General features: G+C 43.5%; 1 protein-coding gene across 1 annotated transcript in view; it reads right to left on the bottom strand.

The window, feature by feature from the left end:
* FRY (FRY microtubule binding protein) overlaps positions 1–21,002 on the bottom strand; it is a 778,582-nt gene extending 757,580 nt beyond the window's left edge. Inside the window, exon 1 of the mRNA XM_078657150.1 lies at positions 20,679–21,002. Within this exon, the coding sequence (XP_078513276.1) occupies positions 20,679–20,886 (208 nt within the window). The 5' untranslated portion in view covers positions 20,887–21,002. The remainder of the gene's footprint in view (positions 1–20,678) is intronic.
* Positions 21,003–21,785: the final 783 nt, after the last annotated feature.

Below are 21,785 nucleotides of genomic sequence, written 5' to 3'. Positions count from 1 at the left end.
TCTTGACCTGCAACTGGTCCTGCCTAAGCCAAGCTGGCCTCTGCTGAATGGAGTTCCTGATTCCCCCCAAGAGATGCCTCCTCAGGTCCTGGAGCCTTGGCTGACATCAGTTGAGAACCTTCTGTGAAATCCTGAAGTTTTGAACTTTGAGAAGGTAACTTTCAGTGGGACTAACCTGGTTCCTCTATCCAGCCCACACTCCGTCGCGGTCAGCCTGAATTTGTGTCTTTGTCCTGGTCTATCGTGACCAGATACGAACAATTAGCACTTCTGCTTCTTGTCACTGTTTTTACTTACACCTTTACAACTACATATCTTCGGTTATCCCAATTGGATTTTTGTTGTTTTTGTCTCATTTCATTAATTACATTTTACTCCGTTTTTCTAAATTGGTGTGGGCTCTCTTGTTGTGTTTTCACTTTAAAATACCTTACACATTGCCTCTAAGTTAAGCCTGACTTTTTTGTGTCAAGCTACCAGAGGGTTAAGTACAGATTCATTTAGTAAGTTCTTTGTTTCACCCTGACAAGGATTGTGGTTGTTGCTTCAGAAGGGGTGAAAATCCTTCTCAAGCTACAACCACAATCCTTGTCAGGGTGAACCTCAATCAAAAACAATTTCTTACACATATACATGCAAAAACACATTGATATGTTCTGTTCATATATGAACATCTTTATTTTGAAGCATTCCATAATAGGAAACTGCAACCTAGAAGATGTATAAAAATGAAACGCTGACCAGGAAGTCACGGAAGCCATCTCACTTGCATCACACCATGTGAACTCGGTCGAACTCCGGAAGAGCAAGATATACAGTATAAAATGTCATTATAGGGATCAACTGAACCAACCTACACATCTGAGTGATAATACTTAGCACTTTTATCTGAACAGGCCCCAGGCAGTTCCACCTCTGTCTGTATTAATTCCGGCTCCCTTCCAGGCCACTTCATGCAGGAAAAAACAAGGGCAAAGGCAATGAACAGTCAACCACTTGTGTTGCTCAATCGCTGAGACTTACAAATGCAAATTAAATAAATAAGTTGTTTGTTATATTTACCTACGTCTTTACTCCGCAAACAGACAACAAGCATAGACAAAACCATTAAAGATAGACTTTTAATGAGTAAACTAAAATTTGCATACAAAGGAATTAATGGTAGAGGAGGCAACATATACAGAGGGGAACATGTGGGAAATGTTTTTAGAGAAGCAAGCAACATGTGGTGTTAAAGCTTTATAGTTTATATAGGTATTCATAGTGCAAGAAACGTTAGATACAGCAGAGAAATCTGTATTGAATGATCCAGTTAACATAGGCTAACACTGTTATGAGCGCACCGTGGTGTAATACAGTAAACGCTGCACCTTATTTCTTGCAAAATATGTTCAAAGGTCTGTGTGGAAAGTTCACCTGCCAATGTAAAACAGAACTAGTAAATTGAGGTAGATACTGAAAAGATGCTTGCCAACTTGATACACATACAGAAGAGGTTTATACCCCAGTTCTGAAACGTGGGATGCGCATATGGAAAAATTGCACGAAGGTGTACCCGCTGCCTAACATTCCTCTTGTGAACCCTTGTGCTCCACACCACCACTATCTCCTCACCCCCACCGCAATACACTATACCACGTGGTGGGCAACTGACGGGGCTATGTTGCTATTCTCACAGGTCCCGTGTGGCCCCGGATGTATCCCCCAGATTCCCAATTTGTGTGACATTCCATTCTGCCCTCTTGAGAGAATGCAGTCTTATTTAATAATATATTGTTTCCTATTGTCTTTAATATAACTGTTGTACACCTCATGTTTTTTGGCCTCTCTGTCATACAACAGGCCTCTCACAAGTGCCCTGATCTACAATTTACTACATTTGTTACTGCTTTTGCTGTATTTATACTAGCCATGTTAATGTAGGCATGTAGCCTTCTCTATGTGTGCTGTAACATGTAGCTGCACTTCGGACACCTGTTTTCTTTGGACACACAAATTGAATAACCAACTCTTTGTAGCACACGAGTTGGAAAAACCTTTTTAAAAAACACAAAACACATACATAAGAGATTGCCATGGGTAAAAGTAACTGATGCTTACGTCGCATACGTGCAAAAATCTGCCCTGTGTCTGTACGTATTTATTTGGTGTGTGTGTGTGTGTGTGTGTGTGTGTGTGTGTGTGAAGAAGCTTACACTCCTGCTCCCTGCCCTCTGTGTGTTATGGAGCTTTATATCCTTACAGTCCCTGTCCTAACTGTACCGCGTAATAGTGGAACTTGGCAAACACCTTTTCCCTATTGCAAATGTGACTGACACCATCAACAAGGTAAAAGTAAGCGCATAGTGTAAAGGGTTAGGGGTGTGCAGGGTGGATGTGCAGGGTGCAAGAAGCGAGCACACGTGCACCTGCATCAGGTGGTTGTGTGGCACCATCACTTGCCTTTCTGTATCGCACAGTGCCCCTGACTTCTGACAGACTCTGTTCAGCCCCACCAGCCTGCCACAGACCTTCCAGACACTGACCTTTGCCTACCATTCGAGTCCTTATGTTTGAACGGCATTGCCCCACTCAAATAAAGTGCAGCTGGCGTGGGGCTGATGCTGCGACAGTCTAGTAGTCTCCCTAGTGTTGTGAGTCACGCATGGCTGATCCTGCCTCGACTTTTACCAGCATGGTCCCGTTCCTATGTTTGCTACCTATGCGCACCACCGCATAACAGGGTTCTAGGTTGTATTGACTGCCCCCAGCCCTAGCACTGCAGCCAACCCAGGTCCTGAAGATGGTCCCAACTTAAAAGAGGATCGAAACGCCGTTGACCGTTCAGCGCGAACATAGGCGCTACAGACAAAGTGGTTCTTGAACATCAACAGCAAATCATGTCTAAAATGAGTCCCGAATACAATTGTTGAACCACCCTGTGTCTTCTCACTGTATATATTCCCCACCAGTCACTACGCGCCGTCCTCGCTGATTATTGTCACTTGTGCCGCTACCGTGTTCTTCACTCACTTACACTGAGCACCAAGTACAATTTGGGTTACTAATATTTATCTAAGTTATATATTGCAGTGCTTTAATAACTGCTTAGCATTGTGTTTTTTCCTTTCTTGATACCTCTGTATTAAATATGATGCCTTGAGCACATACTTGAAAACAAAAAGTCTCCTTATCTCCTTATGATAATGTTGTAAACATATCTTGCCTAATTGTCTTTGAATTATACCAGTTGGGATCCCATATGTTATTCTCACACTTCCTACCCTAATCCCAACACGGTTTAAAGGGTCCACTCCTGTTTTCTGTACAAGAGATGCAAGTACTGCATGCCTGACTCTTCCCCACACGCACCTGCCTGTTAAAGGTGTGTCTGATATGTGAGGAGTCTTCCTCAACCTAAACAGACTTGGAGAGTTGTGTCTAGAGTGTGATGACTTCGGTCTCAGCCACACTAGCTTTCAAGGGTATGCCTAACATGCGAGTGACACAACCCCAGCTCTACTCAGTTTCTGGAGGCTCGCCTGGAATGGGATTAACATTGCCCCAACTCTAGCAGCATGTGACTAACTCGGCTCCATCCTCACAGCCCTGCCAAATATGTGCCTCTGATGTGACTGACTCTGCCCCACCAGAACTAGACTACCGTGAGGTGTGTGTCTGGCATGCACCTGACTCCGCAGAGGGTATTGCCCTTTCAGACGCTTTGCCAGTCAGGAATTCGGTCTACCTCAGAGGCCAGTCTTTATTTATCCTAAACTACTTACCTCCCAATCTTGTACGTATCTTTCAACACTCTTGAACTTGGATCATTAAAGATATTGAAACGAGTATATTTCAGCACAAAGAAGGAAGGAAAAAGCCCTCCGTGTATGTTTTTAAACAGACCCTATCCTTGTAAAGCGCATGTTCACGTACAAGAGCACCTTGGTGCTGAAATGCCAGATATTTATTGTCAACCAGCTTAATGGTACGCATTTTATCGACCTCGTGGTGGTGAAAGAGTGAGTGGATCCACTGAGACTTGAACTTGTGACCTTGAGGTCAAACACAGATTCCTGTAGTGGATGCATTAGCCCACTCTGCCACCGGATGTTTAAATAGAAGGCAACAGCAGAATTTAGTTGCAAACATTGACGTGTGTTTGGTGGCTGAAGAAAAATGCAAAACATTAGTGAAAGGTCTGATTACTTCACAGGGCATGCCTTTACCATGCATGGTAAGTATAAATAAGGTAAGTAAAAGGCAGTGATGCAGTGTTCTTTAAAGAAGGGGCTGGTTTATGTGATGCATGACACAATAAACAAAAGGGTGAACTCGGGATATTAACATCACCACCAGGACGCCACTTTGTGTGCAGATCACACGAGTTGTGTGAGGCAGCTGACGGAGGGCCTGTCTGAAAGTGCTTCAAGTAGAGCGGTACAGTCACAAGAAGGTGCCAAGTGGTTTCCTGATTCCCACCAGTCCTAAAGATGAAGGAATTGAGACTCCCTTTAGTGTGCCGGAGATTCTACGCTTTCGCATTTACTTCCTCCAGGAAGCCAGTGCAGCCACTGAATAAACACTGATTTCCAAGTGCCTTCCTGGATTGTTTTTTAGTTTCCGCTGGTACCTTAGAACGACTTTGGAACCAACCTGTACATTTCTGAAATAATGCAGGTTTCAGTACATTGTGCAGAATAATGGAACACAAGAAACATGCAAACTCTGTAGTAAAAAAAATAAACACTCACAGAGAAGGGTCTGAGCACTATGTAACTGCTGATTATAGTTGTGTAGTTAGCTTTAAAAACACCAGCCCATTTTTCGTACGGATTTGCTCCAACATCAGAGAGCCATTTTAACAAAGAGTTCACAATCTTACGGCTTAGGTTGGAGGAAAATCGACTTTTGGGGCTTTCCGGAGGTTGGTGGCTCATTGAGCAGGGATCTGCGTTTGACCTCATGTTCACAGGTTCAAAACCTAAAAGTTGGGTAGTATTAAACATCTATTATTTAGGACCAGGATGGGGTGTATGTGCCCATCACTCTCACAAGTTAGGTTATATCGCATATGGTTACAAAACTGCTGCTGCTTCAAAAGGGTTCTTTAATAAACTCTGAAACACCCACATGTTGCTTATACCAGTTCGCAGGAAGCTATGGCCCTAACTACAAGCTGCATCGCACTGGGTCAATTTTACCACATGGTAAACTTCTGAGCGATTTTACATTTTCCATGCAGTAAGATTGCTCCTATACCATGCAATTGTGATTATAAAGCCAGAAATGTGGAATTAGTGTGGGGCCAATTTTTCCAGCCATATAACCACACAGAATCCTCGATTCGATCATCTCTGAGCAGGTGCTAAATACTTGCGAGGTCGGCACATAGGGTGAGGAAGGTGGGAAGATTTTTGTGTTTGGTTTTTTTAGAAGAAGGATGTATTGTATGGTTCCCGTTGGGGAGAAAAACGGAATGAAACTTTTCCGCTGCTGCAGCCAAAGCCTCAAGTGATTTTTCTGTTCAGAAAAATCATGTTAGGTTCTTCCACACTCTGTAAATCTCGGTGTGGAAAAATATTACCACTAACAATCAGGTGGGGCAAAGCTAACAGATGCAAGCATGTGTTCATTTTGTTTTGTATGACTTGTGATGAGGCCCACGAGGTTGGCTGTCAATGAATGACCGTCCATTGTTACTAAGGTTAGGTGTGCTGGCAAACATGGAGTGAAACTTAAGGCAGTGGTGTAGCAAGGGTGCCAATGCACTCATGCAAGCAAGGGAATGGACCACCATAGCTAAAATAGAGTCATTATTAGGGTCCAGTGGACTACTCAAACCCTAGCACTGGTGTCACTGTACTTGTTGCCCTATTGATAGCTATACACCTGCATAATGCTAGATTAATTTGGCTGCAGTACCCTAAAACAGAACCGTCATGGACGAAGCAAACATTTTTTATTCAACATGTTTCGGTTTTTGGTAGAACATCTTTGTCATCTGTCTTTGTCTCACCCTTTGGTCACTTCAGAGTATTAGAGGAACGTGATCTTCAGATCAGAACGCGTGTTGCACACCCACTCTAATGTTCTGTCAATTTATGGTTGATTGAATAAAGGTTAATGATTAAACTAGCAGTTGAGATAAGAAAAAAAAAATCAGCAGTAATAGAGAGAATAAAATCCCATGCTTCAGAAGAGCATGGGCACACATAAAAACCAAGATGTGAGGCAGTGCCAACATGCAGATGGGGTTGATAAACACGGCAATATGGGAGTCTCCCATCATTTCTCCAGAGCAGGATTCATCAATGAATATTTTAAAAGGAGAAAGCGGACACTACAATATAGGCTCCATTAGGTTTTGATATGTTGTAGGATGACCTTTATTACCACCAGTCATCAGGACACATACGGCTTAAATTGATCCTTTTATGAAACTTGGCTAAATGTCTCTGTTGAAGGTTAGCTTTAAACAACCAGATGGTGGACAGTGCTATGAGGAGAAAGCTACACATAAAAGCGCTAGTTATTTCTGGTTCTTAATTTTTGTTATTATACTGGCTTTTTCCCCAGAAAATGTTAGACCATTGACTGGTAAATCCTAGAGAAAAGAGAAATTCCTCACCACGATAACACACTTCTCTTTAACAGAAGATGATGGTGCTGGGTTGTCTAGCTGTTATCTATCGTACGTCCAAAACATGTTAGTGCATGTTGTACGTATCCTTACCAAAATTAGGTATGAAGCAGTAAATCGTGCTCTGTACTCTTTCTCCTAGTTAAAGCTAAAAGAAACATAGAAAGTACAGGTTATCTGAATTTCGTACTGGTCCCTTGGCAGCAGGGAAACTTTGAAAAAATGCATCGTTATTAAACTACAAAACTTTCAAATGGTTGGAATCTCAAGCTCAAGATTGTGTTATAAATATTACTGTATAAACAAGGATTCTGAACTCTTAGCATGGGTTGTGCAATTGTGTTAAATAGGAATCAAAAGGGCAAAAATCAGTACAGTTTTCCTAAAGTGACTTACCCATGGAAGCTTATAAGCAAAATTGAAATGTGCCTTCAAACAGAGACAAACTGTCAATTCATTGACTGCAAAATTAACAAAATGGAACTCGGCTTAATTAAAAAAAAATTATATTTACAATTTTTAGTAAACATTAAGGGTGGGCAGAGTTTGCGGAGTTGCATTATGCGGAATTCCGTGGAGCTGCATAAAAAGTCTGTGGAGTTCTGCTCCGCCGTAATACATCACTGTGCTGCTGTTTCACGCTACTCATGTTACGACCCTCTAGTAGTCTGGGGCAAAAAGTGAAGTAGTTCCCTTTCATTGTGCTAGGGTACAAGCTGCAGGAAGAGGGAAGCAATGGGAATCAAGGCTATCCAAGGAAAAGCTGTCTACAGTGCCCCCCAGACCTGTGTGTCCTGACCTCCCAACACAGCTGACCCTCCGTCCTTCATCCTCGTGTGTCCTGACTGCCTCTGGTGAGTTGACCTCAATGGATTGAGAGCTCACACCGCCTGCTGCCTTTTCCTTTTTCTAGATGACAGCTACCTGCTCCAGCAATCCTGAACCCTACCTCCCTCTGAAACCCTATTCAGCTCTGCAACCAGTACCCCACTCCAACCACCTGCATCCTAAAAGTGTCTCTGTCCTACATGTCCTCAGCCCGCCCTGCCCCCACCTTAGCAGGGCCCACCTCTTCCCAGCGTCTCCTCCTGAGCGGTCCTGAGTTCTGAGGCTGGTGTGTCATCGGGCCAGTGAGCATGGCCAGGGAGTGGGGGACTGAGATCTGGCTGGCCAATCAGGTCGGACTAGGAAACTCGAGAAAGTTATCCCACACAGCAGGCCAGCTACGGGCAGCGCAAGGACATGACACGTAATCAATCCCATGGATTTGGCACCCCCACGGATCCGTTCTGTCCTCCACCCCCCTTCTATCTATTATCGACTCAAGTCCATAATGAGAGCTCATGGGGTCAGAGCGCCTTCTCGACCCCAGTGTATGCACAGCAGTGCAGTAACAAAGGGCGTGCCCTGCTTGGACCCCGTCAACTAAAGAACACGAACACTGCAGCACATGGTATTACTTACTGAAAGGGGTGGGAGACGGGGGCAAAATTCACCACACAGTGGAATCTGAGTTTTTTGTCGAACCCAAGTGCCCAGCGGAACGCAGAGTTGACAAAACTCTGTGGGTGGAGCGGAGCTCACCACCCTATATGTTAGTAAACATATAGCATTTGCCACCAGAAGCAGTAACCTACATCTGCACCTTTTAGAAAAACTAAAACCATTTAAACTGCCGGGAGGCCTAAAAACAGCAGTTCAATCTCTAGTGCTCTCAAGACTGGACTATGGGAATGCCACACTCACAAGTCTACCCAAAGCCAACCTAGTCCCAATGAAAGCGACATTAAGTGCAACAGCAAGACTTTTAACAGGCACAAGACACTACTATGGCATCTCTCCATCACTCAAAGCTCTCAGCCAGCTCCCAGTTGAAGAGAGAATCCAACTGAAGGTGGCATGCATAACAATCAAAGCCCTTCACAATTCTGGCCCTAAGTACAAAGTAAATAGGATCAAGCTGTCAGGAGGCAGAGGGGGTTGTAGAAGTGCTAAATCCTTCCTACTTGAACCTCCCAGAATAAAAAAATGGAACCCATGGTCGCACTTTCGCCGGATCTGCCCACAAAATTTTGAACTCCCTACCGTCATCGAGAGCAATTACTTCACTCAAGCTTTTTAAGCAGGAAATTAAAGCCATTCTTTTAGAAATACATATTGCATAGAAGAACTATTTCAAAGCTTTTATCTTCCCCCATTTGATACTGTATCCTACTGTGTTATACCTTGCTTGTCAAATTCTATGTACAGCGTATACTACTGTGTTTTTACTGCACTGCAACCTTCAGCAGCCCTCTCTCTGTACAGCACTCTGATACCATGATGGTCATGTTGGTGCTTTACAAAACACATTAAATAAAATAAATTATTCAAGTATAAACATTTTTTAATGACAATACTTGTTTACTATTTATATGTATACTGACTTGAGAGTCACATGCAGAAAATGGAAGGGTATGGGGTTCTCCCCACAAAGATTAAGGGTCAGTCAGGTTTGTCCTAACAAGGGATGCTCCCAGTGGCAGTTCAGAGATCCAGAGAAGCTGGGTTAAATACATTAAACTTGAGCACCTTACAAAAGGTGGGAGGAAGGAGTGCACCCGGGTATCTGAGGTGCATCAGGAGTTTGACGTTTATAATTTGCAAAAATGTCAAGATGTGGTGTGTGCAGGAGGAGGCTGTGACAAACCAGTTTCTCCAATTCTTTACTTTTCATACGAATTTCAGGGTCATACACAGTTTTAGAAATTAGCCCAAAAAGGTTAGGCTATTGTTTGTGCCTGTCCCAGTCATTATTCTTTTAGCCTTGTTACCACTGATGCACAGGAAGCATTCCACAACGCCGATAGGACGAAGGTCCACAGGTATCCTATTCTGGCCCTCTTGGTCTTTGGTACAAATGGAATCTGTGGGCTATCTCAATACATCTGAAAGCGAAGCAGGTGCTGTGCTATTATCTGCAGCAATAGCAGTAAATAACATATTACAAAAACGTGAAGGGGCCCAAACTTTGCCTAGGTTCTGCTTCCAGGGCTGTCAAATGCTTGGGTTGTGAATCCAAAGATTGTCTAATCTTTATTTCACATCATGACTTCTTCTCCAGCCACTCAACACTCACTGTTTCTTTATATGATTCTTGAGGGTTCTTTTTCATACTTTCTTTACTGAGTCACTGCTTTCCTGTCTTTGCATCCCTCATTCTTGCTCCCTTTGTTGCTTTTCTCTCCATTGATCTGGATCAAAGTTTGATAATGAAAAAGAAGCCCAGGTTCTCAAAAAAAAGTGTATTGGTGAACACCGACAACCACAAGCACAAATTAAATACGGAGTAGGGGACTTATAATCACATTAAAAAACAGTGTTGACAATTTTTATGGAGGTGGATGTTCAAATTTTAATAAATCATGCTACAATTACCAAGAAACAACCTGGTCCAATAGAGACCTGTATTTACAGCACATTATAGGTTCTCCAAGTGTTAAAAAATAATGATAAATCAAGTCTAATCAGGGCTTTAAAGTGAATCTTGTTAAAGAATAGGCGTTTGGTCTTCTTTGATAACCACAAAAGGAACACGGGTAATCTGACGGGTCTCGAACATTACGGACAATCATAGAAGACCGAGTTTCCACAAAGATCTGCTGCCTGTGTGTTACGTCCCTCCCCATTCGATCTTGCTCATGAAGGAATGGTTGAAGCTGCCGCAATAGCTGAACCCATCCTTGTGATGTGGGTTCCTTAAGTAAGAGAGGGGTATTATAGCATGGTACAAGGCCATCGGGACATTGCTTTGTTCATAAAGATGCATTTAACGCCTCAAGCCAAAACCACAATGCACTCTTATGTATTTGGCATTCAAGTTAAAATCTGGCCTAAGCCTTGTGCTTAAGGACATGTGGTTAGATGGTTGCGTCTCATAACTTCTTTAATAGTGATATGGAAAGAGGCCTTTACTGCTTAGTTTCAGGGTTAGTAGCACTCCTACTTTCAAATTTTGGACATGCATTTCTGGGCCTGTCCTTAACCAGCTATTTTAGTGATATGCATGTGTAGACTAAGGACATATTAGCTGTTATAAACCATGAACATAAATAGACTTTGAAGTACTTTTCAACATCTGGCAAAAGAATGCGTCCAAATATTTAATTTAATTTGCATCTGTAGCTATTCAACTCCCTTAAATCAAGTTTTTGCGATAAGTTACTAAAAATGCACACGTTTTTCAGCTTCCTTTAAGCTAGGCAGAAACAGAAAAAACAAAAGAGAAATACTAGTAAGAATACGATGTACATAGTTCATCCGAAATTATATCCCATGGGTTAAAGACAAAATCACAGTAGAGACTGACTTTATGAAACTCCACATTCACCCCTTTAGGTCGGATTTTTTGCAGAGTAAAATATAGACCTTTGTAAGAATTTATAGTTCTTAATTACCATTCATTGTATTTCTTATGTATTAAAGCATGAATAGCAACCTATACGAAGTCGGGGAGAATGCTTTTCATAAGTTGAGTTCCCTGTTGGTGTTGGCAGTGGTGGGTGGGGGGTTAGTGCCTGTGAGAGGGGAGGACTGAGAGAGCTAGTGTATTAAGTCTTCATTGGTAGTGGTAGCTTTACCACACTATCTGTGCTGTAGCCATCTTTTGCTGGCTATGTCTTAGGTTACTGTGTAAATTCATTATATAACTAATCTATCAATTCAACTAATCACAAAATACAACATTTTGGTGCATCTCAGGGTTCAGGTTGAACTGCCATTGAACTATGCAGAGCAAAACCAAAGGGGATGATGGACGAAGTGTTGAAAATTGAAAGCACTCGCCCCCAGTCAACTGATCTGGGTTTAATCCATCATCATTCTTTAGCTCACTCCACCACCCCAGTTCAGACATGGCCATATGCAAATCAGTCTGACCCTGTGCCTCATGGGAACAGTCCAGCCCGAACTGCTAAGCCATATCTACCCTGGACCGGAAACAAGCATTCTGGGACCGGTTTCTGGCTGATCAGCCGTCATCATTCAGGCTAGCTTGAATCGAAGTGGTAAAGTGAACAAGGCACCCACGTGTGGGCATACCCTGCCAACTTAGGGAAGAACAAAGCAAAACCCAAAGGGGATGATGGACGGAGTGTTGAATATTGCAACCACTCACCCCCAGTCAACTGATCTGGGTTTAATCCATCATCATTCTTTAGCTCACTCCGCCACCCCAGTTCAGACTTGGCCATATGCAAATCAGTCTGACCCTGTGCCTCATGGGAAACCGGTCCTAGGATGCTTGTTTACAGTCCAGGGAGGACCTGACCTGGCACTTCGGGCTGGACTGTTCCCATTGGGCGTAGGGTCAGGACTGATTTGCATATGGCTGGGTCAAAACTGAAATGTCATGGGGAGCAAAAAAAACGATGGATTTAGTCCCTGATCTCTGTACTGGGGTGAATGTATGACATTGTTCTGCACTCTGTCCATCAACTGTTGTTTTTGCATTGAACTATGCAGGGCAGGCCACTGTGAACTTCAACAACCCAGTTCTAGACAACGAGGTGTACAACACAGCATGTGAATTATCAGAAACAGACAAAAGAAACTGCACCGGAACTTATGACCACATATACAAAACGACATCTATACCAATTATATCATATGGCGTTTGGTAAACTTAATGTTCAGCCAAAACAATCTTTTGGGACTGATTCAAGAGAGCGGTGATTAAAAAGGTTATACTACACTTTTCGGTCTCTAACAAACAGTGTATTCATATCATGGTATGTGTGAAGTGAGGAAAAGTATAGGCCAACTTGGAAGCACCAGCCCAAGTGATCCCCATAGCTGTGCTGTCAATCATGATCAACATTCATAAAAGGAAACCACGTAAGCCATTAAAACCACTTCTGATTACTCAACAGGCTGTTTCTTATGACTTGTCCACATAAACTATTAATAAAGTGGTCTGTAACTGAGGAACCTTTTTATCATCTTTGGTTACAGTCCCTCTACCCCTTTTCATAATCTTAAAATACAGTTGGCAGGGATTACTTGTACAGGCATAAAGATCGCAAAAAAGAGATTCAACTTTATCCTTGGCCCCTAACAAATTGTAAGCATGGTTTCAGAAAAGTGAGCGCACTGCAAATATGGTACTGTTTCAATAGTTTTGCAAGCAGTTTCCATTACTCCAGTCACGGCTACGTGGAAGATGAGCATTGCTTTTCCTCGCCTTTCTAGGTATTTGCCAAAATCCCCACAACCATGGATAGAAATACAAGCAAACCATGCATTTCTTTACATTATGCATAATTGTCCACACCTGCAAGGAGGACAATCTGCATAAATAAGTGCAGCTGATGTGTGTTTTTGCATTTCCTTTTTTATTCCAGTATCTGCGTAGGTTGTCCCCATCTGCTTGGAGTAAGAGCAGTAGACACCAAGTCATGTTGACTCGAGAAAGCACACAAGAAACTAGAGAGCTAGAGCGCTCTCCGCCTGGAACCCCACTGCCTTCCCCACCTTTACATCAAGTCATTCATTTTGTGTTTGAAATGAGCTTGGAACAACTTTCCCAGTGAAATCAGTCAATGTTCTTTTTCGGTCTCGCCTACACAGCGTGCATGCGCTGCTTAGGAGGACCATTAGCCGTCGCTCTGATCTTTTTGGAAGCACATACTCGTGCTTGTGGCGACAGCAACCTTGCGGGAGCGAGCAGGGGCACGCCACAAGCACGGGTATGTGCTTCCAAAAAGAGCAGACTGCGCCCGCATGCACGCACCACTCCCAGGCTTGTTTGTGCCTGTGGCCCAGCAGATTGCCGTAACCTCTGCAGGCTTCCGTTATGAATTTGACATTTGTTCTTGCTTCTTTTCGGCCCATTACTCTCCCGACTCAAGCGGCGCATTGCCTTTTCAGATTCCAGAACGTGTGATTTTTTCATCTACGTTAACTCGCAGGACCCAGGTTGGTGAATACCTGCCCTTAGCCCCTGCACAGTAAATATTGGTAAGATCTTTAGCGACTTTTTGTTTTTTGAAAGTTTTTGGAGACTAGTCAGGGTAGAAGAAAATCTGGAGTCTCTTGTATTTGAACTTCTCTTTTGTTTCCTTCATGCCTCTAGCATCAAGTACCTATGTTTGAGTTTATGTGCGCTAAAGACCAAGCTTACCACAATGAATTATACATTCAAACATTCACCGTTCATCCGTCTCCTTTTAACATAGATATGCTGACATTCTTGATCAATGCAAAATGATTACAGTAAAAACAAGCATTTGCAATGCAATAGGGCTCGCTATCACGCAAGTTTGAGCTATTGACACAAAATGAATGACTTGATGTAAAGGTGGGGAAGGCAGTGGGATTCCAGGCGGAGAGCGCTCTAGCTCTCTAGTTTCTTGTGTGCTTTCTCGAGTCAACATGACTTGGTGTCTACTGCTCTTACTCCAAGCAGATGGGGAGCAAAGAACAATGCCTTTTATTTTTGTTTTCGTTTTAAAAACATAAATAGAAGGCAGTCATCTACAATGCCAATAGCCTAAACTCTCATAAATGTGAGACCTATTGCATTGCAAATGCTTGTTTTCTCTTATTGTGAAAAAATACGGAAGACCCTAAATATGTAATATCTGCCAAAATGTTTGTTTCCTTGAGAATACAGCAATTTTGGACAGGTGTAAATGTAGGACTGCCTTTCTCTCGTACTTATATTGGGACAAATTTATAATATTCTTTTTCCTCATGCTATCTTCCCTCATCTGCATTTCTGCTAACCTCACTCCTTCCGACTCCTACTGCTCGCACTCTGTTCCAGCACTTCCTATTCTCCATGCCTCGTTTTCTCTGCCTCTTTAACACTCTCTGAGTGTCTGAAATGAAGAACACTAGCCTGACAAAGGCAAGCTGGTGAACCTCTACTTCGGATAATTACCAAAATTACTAATACATTTTTTTAATGAAATTCCGATGGTATTTGTGGAAAAATACTGATCAATTCATCACGGTAGCCTTTTCTTTGTATCAACCATACTTAGAAAGGAAGGAGCTGAAGAAAAGCGAAAAATAAGACATTAGTGGGAAACGAGGATGAGAAATGTGGTAGGGGTCTGGAGGGCATACATAGTGGGTGAGAGGGTCATAAGGACCTTGGTGGGGTGAAGAATGCATTTTAAACAAGGAGACTTCAGAAGGAAAAACAGGGTGTTAGTGAGGGTGGTGAGAAAAGGAGATTTAGGATACAACTCCTGCTGAAAAACGAGCTCCACCCCGAGGACAAACGTAAGACATAAGAAAAGTCAGGGAAACGAAAACTGTCAGGCATGATTTTTTGCCAAGGAGGACATTAGAGAGGGTTTGTTTGTCGCCTGAAAAATGATATTCAATGTGAAAATTGTGCGGAAATGCATTCGAGGAAAAGGGTTGTCAGAACCAGTAAATTCAGGTTTGTTTTTTAGTCGTTTTCACATCCTACCCTATTAACACTTCACACATCGCTTCAAAACCATGCACTCTAGCTATGGCTACAATTCTCAAGATTACTATTTCCCTTTGAGCCAGTGATAGTTATTGCTACTCCCTCCATTTGAAAGTCTTCCCCAACTACTTCTCGTGATTTAAGTTTGATTATGCATGCCTTTATTTTCTCTAAATGCCATCTCCATAATCTGTCAATGAACCCCGATAGGCACTGTGTAATGGTCTACCAAGAACCAAATTGTCAAATTCTCTTATTGTGGCATCCTAGCAAAGTGCTCCAATGTCCATTTTGTGTTCCCGATAAATACAAAGCAAAATGAATTAAACAATTGTTTCCTCCTACGTTTTGAGGATCTTATTATCAACCTTTTCCGGTGTTACCAAATGTGAGACTAATTTGCTATGCATATTGACAGGAATCACATTCGGGCTCTCAGTCCCTCTGAACGCAGAACTATCATGTTTGGGCGCCATAGCACAGAGAGTAGTATAGGACTGTTAAGTATTTACCACCTAGAGATGGCTGTCACCTTTCAACCATCACACCCTCACTTGGCTAGTGCAAGGAGTGCTCAGGTTGTCTTCAATCTTGCTTTCAGTTATTTGTAGTTAGTTGCATGGCACGATTGTTTCTTCAAAAACACTGTACATAGAAAGGAAGTATTTGTGCATAGCTCCATCTCGGATTGGATGGTAATTGAAGACAATGACAGGACCATTCCACACACACAACATTTTCCACTTATGTACACCTATAATTGTTTTTCTGGATAAAGAAAATTGAGGGGGGTGGGTTTAAATGGTGACAGGGAATGATCTGAGATGTCTTTAGCCATTATCAGTTCTGGAAAGAGGAGGTGAGCTTTCAATAAAGTCATCAAAACATGAAGTGAGATGATTGCTTGAAGGTCAAAAGAAACCAAGCTCCAAATAAGGGGCACCAGTAAGTTTAGTGCAGATAACAATTACATGGTACAGGAAATATTTTTAGAGTGACTAGTAGGTTTTTGCTGGCCTAGTAAAGGTTGAGAGTGGGAATTAGACAGAGTTGAGAGATTATATTGGTAAATAAGGGTACATCTATGATATTGCACGTTTTGGTAATGTTTAAATATGTGTCCAGTGAGTCAGAGTGGATTTGGAAATGTATCCTAATTGTTGCAATGCTCGAGTTTGTTTAGAACTAGTCAAGAGATTAATATTTCAGCTGTATGGGGTGTTGGATTTAGAACTGTATCCTAATTGTTGCAATAGTCGAGTTTGCTTAGAACTAATCTAGGTATTATTGTTGCAGCTTTATGGAGGGTGGTGTTTGAGTGGTCGTGCATATAGTTAGTCCACATTAGACAGTCTAGAACTATTTATTCAGCATACTGCAGGCTCTACTGTGCCACCATGAACTCACAGTTGACTGCTGCTTGGGCACCATTTCATCCTCATGCACCGCCTGGGCGAAGCTGCTTTCCTTCCCTATACAAGTCAACTTGTGGTACCGAGAAGCACTTTAACAAGCTCTTTCAAACCTGTGGATGAGTGCTAAAGTGGCTGCAATTACCATTTATATTTGCACCATTTTAGCACTGGTTTCCACGTGGAGCAAAGTGTACATTGGAATTGCTCCTGTTTATATACAGTTATCACAAACTCCTAGCTGATGATAAATTCCCGTGAAAGATATTGGGGAAAATGTACTAATATGGAAAAAACTGGTGCAAAAATTGCTTGCTCTCATTATTGCCCATTGAGTAGCACGGACATCATAAATAGGTCGAAAAATACACTAGAAATCTGCCACAGCTGTCGCTTACATCAAGGTGTTTTTGCACTGATTTTTACCTAAAGGGTGTAAATCAGTGGTTTCCAAACAACAACCCACTTTTTAGAACAACAAACTTCTGTGACTCGCCTTCCTATAACCGCTTCAGCGCGGCGCGAATTTTCGCGCTGTGCTGAGCGTTCTAATGAGCCAACGGGCTCATGGCGGAACGGTTCCGTCATGAGCACAGGCCAACCGACGCTCATGACGGAACCGTTCCGTCATGAGCATGGAAGGGGTAAATGGACATGACGCTGGGTGACTTTTGAATGCAACTAAAGCATCGTGTGGTAGCACATTGTCATTTACAGACAGCACATTTTCCATTTGAACAGACATACAGTTTCATAGATAAAACTATACAGAACACAAATGATAAATGTGTGAAAATAGGATTTCTGTGAATATTTATCATTTGTGCATCACCAAGTGTCTTTACTTTGATCCTATTAAAATCTCTGTTCCAGCACACTTCAGAATTACAACAAAAGTAAAGTGCTTCATTTTTGCTTCCCTAATTGCTTGATGCATAGTTGATTTACAGATATCCACATTTTGTTGTGTATTGCAAAAAACAACCTACATTGTCACATAATTCACTTTAAAAACTCCTCTCACTTTGCAGTCTGAAAGGTAATCGCCAATCCTATGTTTAGAGAATAAAGTAGCCTGACATTTGACCTCTGCCTTTGAATCACTGCAAATGTGACAAGATAAACACAGAATTTAAAGGCATCTTCATTTATTGCTCTGACTTTTGTGACCCCCAAAATTCAGCTCCAACTGGTCTAAAAGATTCTGCTAGTTATACTGAGTGCATGTTCCTCAGTGTCCTCTTTCCCTGCCCGTCGCTATTAGTTGACCCACAGATTTCAGGGCCAAGAGGTGTATGGCCGGTGGTGCAATATTAACCCCCACAGCTCCAGGAGCCCCCCCCCCCCCTGCAGAACTGTGCACAGTTGGCGTGCACCTGGCCTTAGAGCTCCTCACTGGATCTGGAGCATGGCGAGCCCCATGGCCTTTACAAAGGGGCCCCTCAAGTTTTGTTACACCACTGTGTATGGCCACACCTTGTGTGCACCATTTGACTGAGATGTGTAAAGAATAAGCAGTTCTATTTTATATTACAAACACCAACATTACTTATGGCCAATCACTATCACAGTTTCCATTGTTAAGTGAGCATATCACTAGAAACAAGAACAGCAGTTGAGCCCTAAAGGAGGAAACACGCCAAGAGCCCAGAGGAGGTGTACTGCTTTAGACCCTAGATGGTCCCACACCCAGAGCTGAGCACCAGTGCCAGTGTTGTACAAATCCACAGAAAGTTAATTTTTCCTGAAGGCAGACAAGCATTCTCCACTACAGATCCTGAATACCAGGATCTAAAGAGTGAGCTACGTGTCTATAATGTCCTTGCAGAAACAGCCAATGCCATCTGTTCAATTCAATTATCCATAGAAGGACCATCTTACAGGCATTTTGGTTGGAGGACTCTACTGTGGATCATTGCCCAGATAATTTTCAGGTCACTACTTACCATATGATGAACGTTGGAAAATGTCAGATGCAAGTATGTGTTACATCAAGTTGAGTGCTTTTCTGAAGTAGCAAGCATGTAGGAAAAGAGGGCACACTTATTGCGGAGCCAGACATGTTGCAGTATTCTGCACATGACAGCATCCTCTAGGCTTAGACCGTGGCATTATAGCTTCAGTCGCCCTGATGTATGCTCTGCGACTTACTCTGAGCGCTGAGCGGGAAGAGCAGTGGCAGGACTGCTGATTCATAACTGGTCAAAAAATGTCAAACTAGGTCTCTTTCTTTGTATGCCTCGCTGGCCGGTAAGGCTAACCTTCACAAAATGCCCCTAGCAAGATGATGGTCTAACCTGGGATTACTGTGTGAGTTTGACAATCCAAGATCAAGTTTAATCTTTTCCTTTGATGCACGTGATGATGTAAATCAAATCTAATAAGGCTTTCACAAGTGATATATTTGTTCTCTCATTTTTCATACGTTCATCACCCACCTGCTACTATTTTTGTTCATGCTGCTAGACTCCCTTTTGGGTCATCTTCTTAGATTCCCTGGAACAGCACTTTTCTCTGCTCTGTCAGGGAGAGTTTGGTACCTTCATTGCCTAATTCTTCATTAATCTTCATCTTTAATCCCAACCAACGAGACTACTGAGTGGCATTTTACACGGGGATTACAAGATTTGCCCGTGTAACTTTTTCCACCTAACTGGGATCCTCTTTAGTGACTGCATGTTTCATGTGTTCTTTTAGGCGCAGGGTGGCCTGTGGCTCCTGAGAGGAGTCGCCCTTTCCTCGAGCAAGTAAGAAGGGCACTTGACCAACCTTCACAGAGTTGAGTCCTTGACCACGTCTGCAAGTAATGGTATTTGTGTGGTATGAACCCAAGCTATGCACAGGGGCAAGGGGTATGATTGTTTATAGAGAAGCAAGTAACATGCAAGTTATATTGTGTTGGGGGTGGTGTCTCTTGAAATGGGGGTGGTGTCTCTTGAAAAGGGGGTGGTGTCTCTTGAAAAGAGGAGTTCTCTGCTCCTTCCTAAATAGCAGGCGGGTTTTAGATGTTCCGATGTCGCCATATAGGGATAAGTGAAAGCCTTACAACTGCAAATGAGAGGTATAGCTATCAGCTGGCACCATACCATGGACCGAACTTCAGCGAAACTTTTTTTAAACAACCAACAGCACTAAGCTTGCTGGGACTTCTTTGTTCATGTTTCCCATTTTAAGTAGGAGCATGCAAGTCCCAGCATGCAAAGCACTGTTGACTCAAAAAGCAGGACTGACAGTCACCCTCATAAAAATAGAGCAGCTACGCGGCTAACAAGCAAAACAACAACGGGAAACTCTGCAGGTGAAAAACAACTACCGCTACAGAAAACAAGAAAACTCAGAAACCGGTCCCAACATGCACTGGAATTCCAAGAGCACTAGTTGTAAACAGGACTACAGCGTTACACATCGCACTGTGCATAAACAGAATTAACCCACAACATCGTCGCTCCTCTACAGCTACAAGTGCCGCCTGCTCATTCCGAGCCAAGAGGCGCGTTAAATAAAACTACTTACTACTAACATTTTCAGGCTCCATTTGAGAGCAGGAATGCAAAGCACGCACAGGGCTTAAAACGATGTTCATTTTCTTCCCACGCAATAACAACCGCCTCACGTGGAAAGCAACGATTGCCCCCTCCCCCCACGCGCAGTCAGCTTTTAAAGTCCTCCAGCGCACAAATTACACCCGCCCGGGCTGAAGTGGAGTCAGATAATTACTGTACGCTGCAGGTAAGGTCACCCCCCACCTCACCCGAGGAAAACGTGCCGTCTAGCCGGCTGCACGCTATGGAGCAGATAGCGCGGCGCGACCGACAATCAAAACAAACACTGGAAACCGCACAGAGCGTAAATTACGACAGAGAAACGTTGCGCGACGACACCTCAGTGGCAAACGTTTTCTTCCTGTGCTATTCACATTAGCCACCATTGAAGTGTATAAAATAGCAAAAACGGGCTCAGGTGTGAGAAATTAATCAAATCCGGGTTTCCCTTTGAATTCTTGCTTTAAGGACTACGACTAATAAGAGTGCCACAACAAAGAGGGATAAACTTCCCAGGAACAACTTTAGCACTCCACCAACAACAATAAGAAGTAAGCCCGCCTTTGTCGTGGCTGGGGAGGAGCGCCGTTGACAGGGTATTGATGCCTGGGAGGGGCGGGGGGTCACGGAGCCCCTACCTGGGATGATGGAGGGCCGCTTCCTCTGGCGCCGCAGGTACACGGGCTCCAGGTTCTTCATGTTGCGCTGCAGCCGCACTCTGACGTCCAGCCCCGCGTGCAGCAGCTCCTGCGGCAGGCTGCAGCGCCGGGACGCGCTGTACTCATTGTGATACAGGACCACCTTGCCCCTGGACCCGGAGAAGAGGCTGCTGTCATCGCGCGCCATCACGAGACAATGCGGCCCGGGCCGGCCGGGGGGTTCTCTTCTGTCCCCCGTCACCGGGCGCGCGCCCAGAGCCCCGGTGCGCTCATGCCTCCCCTGCACTTGTTTGGTAAGTTCAGCTCGTGGAAGGGCGTGTGCGCTGCAGACAGGTGTAGGATTACCGACGCGGCCCCTCCTTTCCGCGTCTAATGGCACCCGGCAGCCAGCGGGAGGAGGATCTCCACCAAAGCCGTTTAGGTTAACAAAAGATTTCCGATGTCTGGAAAGTTTCAGCCGAGCAGAGCTCGTGTGGATATGCTGCCAGCTTCTTCTTTGTCAACGCCACTTCCATCTGGTCACGTCCTCGCAAACCCCTGGCGCACTAAGTTGCACAATTGCCATTGTCTTTTAACGTGGTGTGTGACACAACGCGCCCGTGTTACATAACCAGCCCAGGTAGGTGCGTCCCGGTGTGACCGCGAGGTTTGCTAATTTCTCCTCCTGCTCTTTGAAGCTCGCGCCGATTGCAAGAAATCGAATAATTTAAGAATAATGTCAAACCACCTCGTGGAATCAGACTTAAGTATTTTAGAACTAGGTTCGTTTGAATAAACAACTCTCAACAATGGGGAATAACTATGCTATACTAGCTTTCCGTCTGTCCTCGTGGTTACCGGCATTCTTAGTATTTTTCCCCCGAGCAACACCAGGGCAGCATAGTGGCCAATGCAAAATGATCGCTTTTAACCCTTTCTAAAATACTTGGCGATTGTTTAACTAAACTTTCCTCTAAATATTTCAGGGCTGAAATTATAGTTTCACTTTCCCCATAAAATGTGACCGTCCTACGCATACCACGCCCACAAGGCAAGAAACACAAAAACACAGGTAAGTTCATTTATTGTGGAGGGAAGAGGGGTAGT

This window comes from Lissotriton helveticus, chromosome 8 (assembly GCF_964261635.1).
Source record: "Lissotriton helveticus chromosome 8, aLisHel1.1, whole genome shotgun sequence".
Classification (NCBI taxonomy): Eukaryota; Metazoa; Chordata; class Amphibia; order Caudata; family Salamandridae; genus Lissotriton; species Lissotriton helveticus.
Note: the sequence above shows the minus strand (reverse complement) of the source record. Positions and strands in the feature narration are given on the sequence as shown.